General features: G+C 45.6%; 1 protein-coding gene across 4 annotated transcripts in view; it reads left to right on the forward strand.

The window, feature by feature from the left end:
* Positions 1–12510, forward strand: part of trip10a (thyroid hormone receptor interactor 10a) — a 67244-nt gene that overhangs the window by 44141 nt on the left and 10593 nt on the right. For 2 of the 4 annotated variants that reach the window (XM_084329329.1, XM_084329331.1), the window contains 4 exons: positions 147–275; positions 792–938; positions 2024–2233; positions 10132–10299. In XM_084329329.1, coding sequence (XP_084185455.1) covers positions 147–275; positions 792–938; positions 2024–2233; positions 10132–10299 — 654 coding nt within the window. The remainder of the gene's footprint in view (positions 1–146; positions 276–791; positions 939–2023; positions 2234–10131; positions 10300–12510) is intronic. The other 2 variants (XM_084329330.1, XM_084329332.1) reach the window with 2 other exon arrangements.

Below are 12510 nucleotides of genomic sequence, written 5' to 3' on the forward strand. Positions count from 1 at the left end.
CTGTATGTCATGAATTAGTCATGGGACAATTATGGAATGTGATTTGTGAAAAGGAACCCCTGATTAGCTGTGCCAACACCTGTCTTGTTTGTACATCAACAGTGGAGCGTGATCTTCCCCCCTGTGTTTGCTCTGTGTGTGTCCAGGCCAAACAGCAGGCCCACATGAGAACTCACGTCGCGGAGGAGTGTAAGAACGACTACGCATCACAGCTACAGAAGTACAACCACGAGCAGAGCCAGTTCTATTTCAGTGACATGCCTTTCATTTTCAACGTAAGTGGATTTTACCTGCGGTGACATTTACACCGTTTCAATCCCCTGTGGATCGTCGTCAGCTTAAATGTTGTTTAATACATGTTGTCTAATAAAGGTGCGCATGGAGTTTGTAGTGTTGTCTAATAAAGGTGCACATGGAGTTTGCAGTGTTGTCTGATATAGGTGTACATGGAGTTTGCAGTGTTGTCTGATATAGGTGTACATGGAGTTTGCAGTGTTGTCTAATAAAGGTGCACATGGAGTTTGCAGTGTTGTCTGATATAGGTGTACATGGAGTTTGCAGTGTTGTCTGATATAGGTGTACATGGAGTTTGCAGTGTTGTCTAATAAAGGTGCACATGGAGTTTGCAGTGTTGTCTGATATAGGTGCGCATGGAGTTTGCAGTGTTGTCTAATAAAGGTGCACATGGAGTTTGCAGTGTTGTCTAATAAAGGAGTACATGGAGTTTGCAGTGTTGTCTGATATAGGTGTGTGTCAGCATGTCCAACCCATTGCTTGTGTGTGTCCTGTAGAAGCTGCAGGACTTGGATGAGAGGCGGGGGAAGAAGCTGGCACACGGCTACGGCTTGTTCTCAGACACAGAGAAGCATGTGATGCCCATCATTGCCAAGTGCCTCGAGGGCATCACTAAAGCTGGCACTAATGTTAATGAGAAGAACGTGAGTGGAGTCCATATCATATACTAACTAACTAGACCACCATATCATATACTAACTAGACCACCATATCATATACTAACTACACCACCATATTATACTAACTAACTAAACCACCATATCATATACTAACTAGACCATCATATCATATACTAACTAACTAGACCACCATATCATATACTAACTACACCACCATATCATATACTAACTAACTAAACCACCATATCATATACTAACTAGACCATCATATCATATACTAACTAACTAAACCACCATATCATATACTAACTACACCACCATATCATATACTAACTAACTAGACCACCATATCATATACTAACTAACTAGACCACCATATCATATACTAACTAACTACACCACCATATCATATACTAACTAGACCACCATATCATATACTAACTAACTACACCACCATATCATATACTAACTACCACCATATCATATACTAACTAACTACACCACCATATCATATACTAACTAACTACACCACCATATCATATACTAACTATACCACCATATCATATACTAACTAACTACACCACCATATCATATACTAACTATACCACCATATCATATACTAACTAACTAAACCACCATATCATATACTAACTAACTAAACCACCATATCATATACTAACTAACTAAACCACCATATCATATACTAACTAACTAAACCACCATATCATATACTAACTACACCACCATATCATATACTAACTAACTACACCACCATATCATATACTAACTACACCACCATATCATATACTAACTACACCACCATATCATATACTAACTACACCACCATATCATATACTAACTACACCACCATATCATATACTAACTACACCACCATATCATATACTAACTACACCACCATATCATATACTAACTATACCACCATACAAATCAAATATGCGATTGAGACTAAAGATGGCACAGACAAAGTTTCACACAAAAATTAATAGAGTTGTATCCATCTCAGTAAAAAATAGGAAGGATATACAAGGTTTTTAAAATAGGCCAAACTCCTCCTCCTCCTCCTCCTCCATGTTCTCATCTCCTGACAGGACTCCATGGCCCTAATAGAGCAGAGCAAGTCCGGGTTCGAGCGACCCGTGGACCTGGAGTTCGAGGACTACAGTCAGGGCATCAACCGGGCCTCCTCGGACGGCAGCCTGGGCACGGTGGGTACGCTGGGCAGCACCCCTAAAGGTGCCATGGACCTGCTGAGCAAGAACCGGGCCAAGAACTTCTGGCTGTTCAGCAAGAAGAGCAAGGTAGGCCTCCTCGACGGCAACCGGTTTGGACCGGTCTGGCCTCACGGTGTTCTGTCGCGCACCGCGTGTCTGTCGCGCTGCACCGCGTGTCACTGTGGAGACGGGTTTTTAATTGTAATGTGTTTTTGCGAGAGACGTGCTCCGTCCCCCTTCCCTCTTTAGTACAACTGGAGCAGATTTGAGAGTCAGTGACCCGTTGAGAGAGTCAGATTAAACGGTGGATTACCCGGGGCAGAGCGGCGCATATCGGTACCGAACGTGTTCTGACTTGACCCGCGGCGCTAAGTGGAAGTACCTGGTGTGTGTTTATTACCAGGCAGCGCAGGGAATCCCCTCTTGAGAGCTGAGGAGACCTGTGGGCTGTGGTGACACACGCATGCGCGCACGCACCTTCCTCTCCTCTCTAGAGCTCAATGTGGTCATTTCATTTTCATTTCAAAACCTTTATTTAAACTCGAAAGGCAACTGTGGTTTCCCTCATTTACAGTCATGTCGAGTGTACATACAGAAAAAAGCATAGAAAATTACACGGCATATAAAATCATAACAATAAGACGACGAGGCAATAGAGCAAGGATAACAAATCAATTACAACATGTACAACTTGATTGACAAAGGTTGGAGATCAAGGTTTTAAACTCTGCAACAGAGCGGAGAATCTGTTGGAGTTTATTCCAAATGCAGATTTACCCTGTTCAGAGCAAACTCAGGGGACCTTAACACTTTCAGCGCCAGCGTGTATCCCCATCCCTGCTTTCAATGGGCCACGCTTTAAAAGATAGGCATTTTCACGGTGCGTCACAATGTTTGCAGAGCTATATCTATATTCTATATTATAGCTATGGAGACGATACTCATTTGACAGTCACTATCTCTCGTCCAACATGTAAAAAAGAGTAAATTCTTTCATGTATACGTTCGCGTGTTATCCCATGGTGAATATTGTATAGTTTCAGAGTGATCCGGGCTAATTCCTGGAAGCTGAGTTATGGAGCGCTATGTGCATTTTTGTGAAAGTCGTTCGCGTTGCTTGCCTGGACACGATACTATTTCCAAATCAAAGGTATATAATGAATAGGTATTATGTTTCATCATGAAGGCACCAAGGGGGGGGGGGGGGGGGGGGGGGGTCGTTTTGTGAAATCATTGTAGGATCAAAGTAGGATTGACGTCATATAGTCCTTACCTTTGCTAGGGGTTATTCCAAAATGAATATTCCAATTGTCTGATCGCGATTTCCAGTATTGATGTCGATCGGGTCCCTGACATGAAATAGGACAAAATATGCATCAAGTGTGCTGGACGCGTTCCAAGTTGCTCGAATGAAGCGTTTCCCTTGCCTGGGTCCAAATTCTCCGCCCGGACCATATAAAATGTAACACACAGTGTGAAATACGGTTTCAAAGGGTAGGCAATACTGCCACCTAGCAGGATTCGGCCGACATTGCACTCTCGAGGTCTCAGAATGAGTTCCAATGATAACACCGAGGTCCGTGAGAGTGTATAGAATATTAAAATCGAAAAAACAATGAAAACCCGAGATTTTTCGGGGGTTCTGGCGCTCAACCGCTGGCGAGATAACGTGAGAAATCTCGGGGTTGGCGATGAAAGTGTTAAGGACCAGCCAGTCACTAGAACGAGTTCCATAGGTTCCAAAATTCCATTCCGATAACGATGTAGTGTGTAGTAATGCATGGGCCTTGTGCCCTTTGCTATTACACATGCTCTGCATAGAGAGAGAGAGAGAGACACACACACACACACGCGTCGCACACGCGCACAAACACACACACCTTTCTAGAACAGGTCTTTTTGCATGACTCTGTGCCTGGCTGTGATTGAATAAGCCTTGCTCACCCCCCCCCCCCCCCCCCCCCCCACACACACACCCCCAGCACACACACCCCTCCCTCTCTGCTGCATGGTTTCCAGTAGGTCAACAGGCAGCATTCTGCTATGCTTGTGCTTTCATCAGCACGGGTTGCAAACAACATAGGATTTTTTTCTCTCTCTCTCTCTCTTTCTCTCTCGCTCTCGCTCTCTCTCCTCTACAGGCATCTGCAAAAACACACTGCTGCCATTATGCCGCCCAGAACATAGTATTACGAGTGCGCATCACAATAACGCCTTTGTGGCCAACTGTCTGGTGATAACGCCGTGGTCAGAGAGAGAAAACACTACCGGGTCGAGTCCCGTTTTATCCGCACTCCGTTTGCATCTATTTAGGTTGTCGCCGCCGCGTTCTCTATGAGCCGCCGCTTTGTGTGTGTCGAGAGAGAGAGAGAGAGAGAGAGAGAGAGAGAGAAGAGGGAGCATTACCTTGTTGGAGACGAGGATACTATAAAAGAAGGAGGGGTCACTGTGTAGCGCGGGAACGCACGTCGGTGTCGAAACGTTCAGACATTGAGTCATTAAAAACAGGTTATTACCTCAGATGTCGGAATCATCTGCAATTTGTTGCCTTGTTGACTAGCTAACGTTTGATATATTGGTTGATGTATATTTCCTCAGATACAGTGGGGGAAATAAGTATTGAACACATCAACATTTTGTTCAGTAAATGTATTTACAATGAGCGTATTCAAGCGAAATTTGCACCAGACTTTGGTATTAACTCAAGAAATCCAGACAAGAAATCTAAACATTAATGTACATATGTAAATAAAGTTATGTGTAATAAAGTGGAATGAAACAGGAAAAAAGTATTGGACACACTAAGAAAAAGCAGTACATCACAGCAAGGAAAGGCAAGGAACTAGCTGAAAACCAAAACTAATTAGGAGGCAACTCTACCTCCTATCTGTGCTAATAATGTCAACTGGGTTAGAATATATTCATGGGCTATAAAATGTTTTTTTTGTTACCAAGGTGCCACACAAGAAACATCAAATGATGGGTAAAAGCAAAGAGCTCAAGACCTTCACAAACAGATTATTGCAAATCATGACAATAGAATTGGCTAAAGACTTTTTTGCCACAACTTCAGAACCTTCCAGTAAGCACCATTGGGGGCATTATCCATAAGTGGAAGCAACATCACTCCATCATCAACCGGCCATGCACAGGTGCTCCTCGCAAAATATCTGATCAGGGAGTCAGAAGGATACTTAGAAGAGTAGCCAGAGAGCCATGGACCACTAGGAAAGCGCTCCAGAAAGACTTGGAGGCAGCAGGTACAACTGTGACAGAAAGGACCATAGGCAATGCACTCCACCGCCATGGCCTCTTTGCGCGCTCAGCCCGCAAGACTCCACTACTGAAGAAAAGACATGTTGAAGCTTGTTTAAAGTTTGCCAAACAACATTTGGACAAGCCAGTGAACTACTGGGAGCATGTACTCTGGTCAGATGAGACCAAAATGTTACTTTCTGACAGAAAGCATCCTTGAAGCTGTCATTACAAACAAAGGCTTCTCCACTAAGTATTGAATGAATTTCAGTTAGTGTGTTCAATACTTTTTTCCTATGTCATTCCACTTTATTACACATAACTTTATTTATGTATGGACTTTAATGTTTAGATTTTTTGTTAATACCAAAGTCTGGTGAAAATTTCACTTGAATGGCCACATTGTAAATATATTTACGGGACAAAATGCTGTTCAATACTTATTTCCCCCATTTGTAGGTGGTATATTTAGAACAGGCTTCACTAGAGCACCAAGCAGAGCATAGAAGGCTGGTATTCTGACATGACGACCCTTCCTTCTTTTATAGTTTCCTTGTTTGGAGATTTTTAGGATTTTAAGGATAAAATCTCCTCTGGATAAAAATGTAAGTTCCAGGATACATCCCACCTAGGACGCTGGAGTTCGTCCCGCAATAAGAGTGACTAACCACTAACTGGCTAACGACACCATCTCTAGACTTCCCCCCCTCCCCTCCACCATCCACTAAAGCACTCAATGGCCCCCTCTCTTCCACCCTGCAACGTCCCCTCCTCCCAGCTCCTTTTCCTCCTCCCTCTCTCTCTCTCTGCATGTCTCACTGGCTGTGCCCTGCAGTGAACCCTCTCTCTCACGTCCTCGTGTCTGTGTCTGTGCCGCTGCACGGCCCCTCTGTGTCACCGGTCATGCTCTCCCAATTAGCCCGGGCATCTGTAAGCGACAGGAGGCCGACTATGCGGAGCCGTATCCCGTATATATATCGGCTCCAGCGGCCCTCTGTTTTTAAATATCCTCATATCCTCCCTACCCCCCCCCCCCTGCCTAAACGGTCCCCCCTCGGTACTTAGCTCCTCATAACTCAAACGAAAGCAAAACCTTTCTAGTAGATAATGATACTCCCGCATTGCCACGTCTAACGGAGGCCCTGTTTTTCCCTTTTTTTTTATATATATATTTCTTTTTACGAGAGAGCCGGTTTACAGTGGCTGTTTAGACCCCCGTAGTCGCCCTGCGTATCGTAGCCGCCCTGTGTAATTTAGCTAATAGCTCCCACCCCCCACTTCTCCTCTGTTAGTCATCCGGGCTGACGCTGACACATTAGCCTGCCAGAGCCTGCAGTAGTTCACCACGGTATGTTTTTCCATTTAACCTCCTTTTTTTACGAGAGGTCACGCGGAATATTCACCCGAGTCCATCAACTACCCCGCGTACCCGATTCTGCCCCCCGGGCCAAAGTTGAGCAGCTGTTTATGATAACCTACACATTTAAAAGTGGTATTTTGTTGTTAGAACTCGTGTTAAATGGCTTTACATTCCGACAGCCATCACTGGTATAAAGTGTCTGGTCAGTAACATGGGTCTCCCAGTCCCTCCTGCTCTGCAGTAAACGGAAAATACATTTCCCGGTATCCCGTTCCCACTTTATCCAATCAGGAGAGAGGACCCTAGATATTCCTGCCAAGCCAGATTCACTTATCGCACTGGCAGATTATTTGACTTGTTTCAAGCACATATATATTTTTTAAATTGTTGGATCATTCTTGCAGTGTGGAGTTCCCTCTCCTGATTGGATACATTGGGAACGGGATACCAGAACATTTATTTTGCGTTTACTGCAGAGCGGAGGGACTGGGAGACCCATGTTACTGACCAGACACTCTATATAATCAAGTGATGGCTGTTGGAATGTAGACAACAAAATACCGCTTACAGCACCTTTAACCTGCTGCCAATTGAATTCCCATTGACTGTAATCTATGTAGGTCAGAGTGGCGGAGGGTTGACGGGGCTTATGGAAGAACAGGGCCTCGCTAACCAACCAACCACGTGCTCTGTGTCCAGACGGCACCCGGGTTTTCCACTGGGCTGATTGGGCTTAACCAATGACGGGACCGATCCCCCATTGGTTAACTCGAATAGGCCCCGCCCCACTGTTCCTCAGAGGCGCTCTACCCCTCCACCCTGGCTTGTGTTGGACTGCAGGTGTTGGGGCTGCTGTGACACTGACTGGTGTGGGAGCTGTGGTTTGGTGCTTTGTTGTGTTGTTGTGTGTTGTTGTTGTTGTTGTGTGTGTGTGTGTGTGTGTGTCATAGAACTTGAATTGCTAGAACAGCCGTTCCCGTTCAAATCGATATTTCTGAATGGTCATCATTTTGAGTGGTACACCTTAAAATGGCTGCCATAGAATTTTTGGTAATACTGCCCACGCACACTTTCACTCAAACATGCGCAGTCACACACACACACACACACACACACACACACACACACACACACACACACACACACACACACACACACAGCTCTTTGTCCCCCCCCCCCCTAGGCAAAACAACCTTTCTGGACACTGCACTCCCTCGGGTCCTCAGCAATGCACCCGCCCAGTGTGAAGTCGATCGGGTGAGCGGCTCTCGATGTGTAAAGTTTGTCGTTATATAGCTCCACCGTCTGGCCAAACCAAAACGAACAGGGGGAAAAAACAACAACTTGGAAAACACGACCTAGATGCAAATGGGCGTGGCTTACGTGGATAGATCGGTCTGGACCCACAGAATCCAGGAGAAATTAGTTTCCTAGAGTTACGGTTCAAAAGTTACAGGGCGAGGCGGCGCATTATGGCCGCGTGGAACACGTGAAGCGTAAAAGGTCGTCAACACGCCACTCCGTCGGGTCCTCGGCGCTGCACCCCAGCCGAGCGCGACGCCGACGGGACGAACGGTTCTGGAGACACGCTGTGGACAGATGGACATGTAGACACACGCAGAGACTCCTCCCCTATTACACAGGGACGTTGTACGACATTTTCCTGTGGCCCAGCTGCGTCTACCTTAATGATAAGCAAGCAGTGCAAAAATGCGGAAGCATTCGTCACCGCACGCCACTACGGTAAAGCGCCTTTCTTTTCAGGCCCGCTTTGGGAGCTGTCGCGCGGAAATAGGCTGTCTATTGCCATTCTCTTTGACAAACTCTAACCTTAACCAGCTCCTTAACAGCGCCTAAACTTAACCGTTCTAACCTTAACCAACTCCGAAACAATGCCTAACCTTAACCTTAACCTTAACCATGCCTAACCTTAACCATAGAAATTATATTGCCATTCTCTTTGACAAACTAACCTTAACCAGCTCCTTAACAGCGCCTAAACTTAACCGTTCTAACCTTAACCAACTCCGAAACAATGCCTAACCTTAACCTTAACCTTAACCATGCCTAACCTTAACCGGCGAAAGAATACACGTTAAAAAAAAAATCACGTTAAAAAAAAAATATTCGATGGGATTCGAACTCACCAGCAAACGAGCCATAGGATCCACAGCCATGTAGTCTTGCCAATTGAGCTATTTCTAGATACTGAATAAGGGGCGGTGACTTATATATATTGAGCTCCGCTCGTGTCGAACCAAGGCGGGATCTCATGCGCATGCGCGGGCACCTCGCGCGAGCACGCCGGCGCACGCACGCACCTGAGCGAGCACGCCGCCGCCGGTGCACGCACGGGCGCTGGGCGGCGGAAAATGAAAGGCGCATTACCGCACGCCACTACGGTAGAATGCTTCCGCATTCTTGCACTGCTTGCTTATCATTAAGGAAAAGGCGGCCCAGCTCTACGCACTATAGCGAGCCGGGACGCTTGTGCTCACTGTCGTGACGACACAGTGGACCTATCTCAAACCCCGCCCCCATGTCCTTGATCCTCCAATCACAACTGTTGCTTCCCACATTGACGACACAGTTGACCGATCTCAAAGCCCGCCCCATTTCCTTGATCCTCCAATCACGACTGTTGCTTTCCATGACGACACAGTGGACCTATCTCAAACCCCACCCCCTTTCCTTGATCCTCCAATCACAACTGTTGCTTCCCATGATGACAGTTAACCGATCTCGAACCCCACCCCCTTTTCTTGATCCTCAAAAACACAACTGTTGCTTCCCACGACAACACAGTTGACTGATCTCAAACCCGCCCCCTTTTCCTTGATCCTCCAATCACGACTGTTGCTTCTCCTGACGACACAGTTGACCGATCTCAAACCCCACCCCCTTTTCTTGATCCTCCAATTGCAACTGTTGCTTGGGAACAACAAGAGAGGCGGGGTTTGAGATGGGTCAACTGTGTTGTCATGGGAAGCAACGGTTGTGATGGGAGGATCAAGAAAAGAGGGCACGGTTTGAGATGGGTCGATTAAAATTCTGTTTTAGTCATTCTAGGTGTAACCAGAGGGGATGACAATGACTCACTACCAAAGGAAAGGCCCTTGCTGCTATCCATTCATGTTCTGTGGTGTGTGTGTGTGTGTGTGTGTGTGTGGTGAGCTTTAAGGTGTTGATGGTGTCTCTCTCTTTACCTTGTCACCTTTTTGTTTTTGCCTCCCCTCCCCTTCCTCCCACTCCTCCCTCTATCCATCCTTCCATCCATCCCTCCCTCCCTCCCTGATGATACCCCCCCCTGCATTCCCGTAACCTCGTACATGGGTGTTGGTACCTGGCCCCTCCCCCTCCTTTAACCCAGCTCTCTCCCTCCTCCACGCTCCCCCCCTTCTCCACACCCCCCGCCCCCTCGCCCGCTAACGGACCCTCGTCCCCCAAGTTCGGCCGGGACCCCTTGTCGTACTGTTTGAGGGAGATCAATAAGACAGTCAAACCCAGAATCTCCTCCTTCCGGACCCTCAAGAGATCGGTGAGTTTCCCACGGCCGGAGGTGATTGGTTCAGATGTCACCTTCTTAGGCGTCCGTCCACTTGTGTTTTGGTTGGCTCCGCCCTCTTTCCCCCTAACCGCTCCAGGAGTGGCTGAGCTCCGTCAGAGGAATGTTCCTCCGTGCACAGATGTTCACTAACTAGATTAGTGTTAAGAGTTCTCACTGGCCGGGGACTTCATCTCGCTGTGTAATTCGTTTATAGAACGCACCTTTTTAACACGTGCGCCGCGTAATGACTTTAGAAGGCTCCTCGTACCTCTGACGGAAAACCATATGACTCGGCTTTAAAAGTTTTCAATCTTTCATTGTGTAAAGATGGTTAAGTTGTGAAATGTGAAATGAAATGGAAAAAAATACTAACCTTCGTACTGTCTTTTACTATTATGTACCTTAGGCCTAAATTCTTTTATGAGTTAAGTTTTTTTTTTTTTTTTTTTTTTTACAATAAAGTTTCATAAAAATCTTAGTCAAACCTTTAGTATTATGGATATTAAACATGCTGGCAGAGTACATGCATAAATGTTGTTGTGAACATATTAATTAAATAAAGAAATTCCCTATCCATAGTCGCCGTGGGAAAGAATAAAATAAAATAAATTCCCTACCTACCCATGGCCTTAACTGACAACCAACAGGAAACAAACAATATTTTTTTTTATGCCTTACTACTATTCTACTACTTATACTACTACCTATCATGCTAATATGTCTATACTAATCTGCACTCAAGACTGTAGCGCTCAAGTTCGACACTGTTTGACGAACAATCTCACTCACTCTTAGCTGCCGGAGTCGTACCCTTCCTGCTGACTTGTTGTACACAACTTGTGGATAAAAGCGTCAGCTAAACGACTGAATGTAAATGTAAGTTAAGAGTATCGTGTTGATTCATAGGTAAAAGACGGTAGAGGTTGAGTACTTTCTTGTGATGTATTACGTCACATTCAACAATCCCAAGTGATTCATTGAAATACGCGCGGCCGTCCCAAAACGTTAGCCTGCATGGTTCTTCAGTGCAAAGGGTTCTTCATGTCAACCATTTTTGATATCGTTATATATATTTGTTCCTGTTTGTCTCCGTCTCCCTCAGAGGGTTACTCTGGACAGGATCACGTGGGGTGTTTTCCACGGTGTCACACTCACACAGTCAGGGTTCCCACTTGTCCTGGAAAACATGGAAAACATGGACATTCTAGAGCCTAGATTTCCACTAATTGAAAACCTGGAAAATGACCAAATATCCTGAAAATAGTATTTGAGCCCCTCTCTCAGAAGGCCTGCGTAAAACCTAAGTGTGTATTTAGTTTGAAACTCGACTGTTATAAGCAGCGCCGCCCAATTTGTGGCCCACGCTCCCTTTGTTCAGGCGGCCACGGCAAGCTCGTGCTTACTCTCCTCTTATTTTTAAAGTGCTGTAAAATCCTAATTAGATTCTGTGCAGCTAAAAAATACATCATCTGAGTTTTACGGCAATGTAAAACACAGTGCTAATTACGTACGTCATTTTTATGAGGAGTTGTTGGCACACGGGAGTCGTTGCTAACGACGAAAGGAGGTCAGATGAACTTATCGTACAGATAGACAGTGACGGGTGTAACAGTCACCTGTAATGAACCTGAGACAGTTACCAGTGATGGTGTAACAGTCACCTGTAATGGACCTGAGACAGTTATCAGTGATGGTGTAACAGTCACCTGTAATGAACCTGAGACAGTTATCAGTGATGGTGTAACAGTCACCTGTAATGAACCTGAGACAGTTATCAGTGACGGTGTAACAGTCACCTGTAATGAACCTGAGACAGTGAGACAGTTATCAGTGATGGTGTAACAGTCACCTGTAATGAACCTGAGACAGTTATCAGTGATGGTGTAGAGGTCACCTGTAATGAGACAGTTATCAGTGATGGTGTAACAGTCACCTGTAATGGACCTGAGACAGTTATCAGTGATGGTGTAACAGTCACCTGTAATGGACCTGAGACAGTTATCAGTGATGGTGTAACAGTCACCTGTAATGAACCTGAGACAGTTATCAGTGACGGTGTAACAGTCACCTGTAATGAACCTGAGACAGTTATCAGTGATGGTGTAACAGTCACCTGTAATGAACCTGAGACAGGTATCAGTGATGGTGTAACAGTCACCTGTAATGGACCTGAGACAGGTATCAGTGATGGTGTAACAGTCA

The sequence above is a fragment of the Notolepis coatsorum genome (genome assembly GCF_963971535.1).
Source record: "Notolepis coatsorum genome assembly, chromosome: 14".
Taxonomy (NCBI): Eukaryota; Metazoa; Chordata; class Actinopteri; order Aulopiformes; family Paralepididae; genus Notolepis; species Notolepis coatsorum.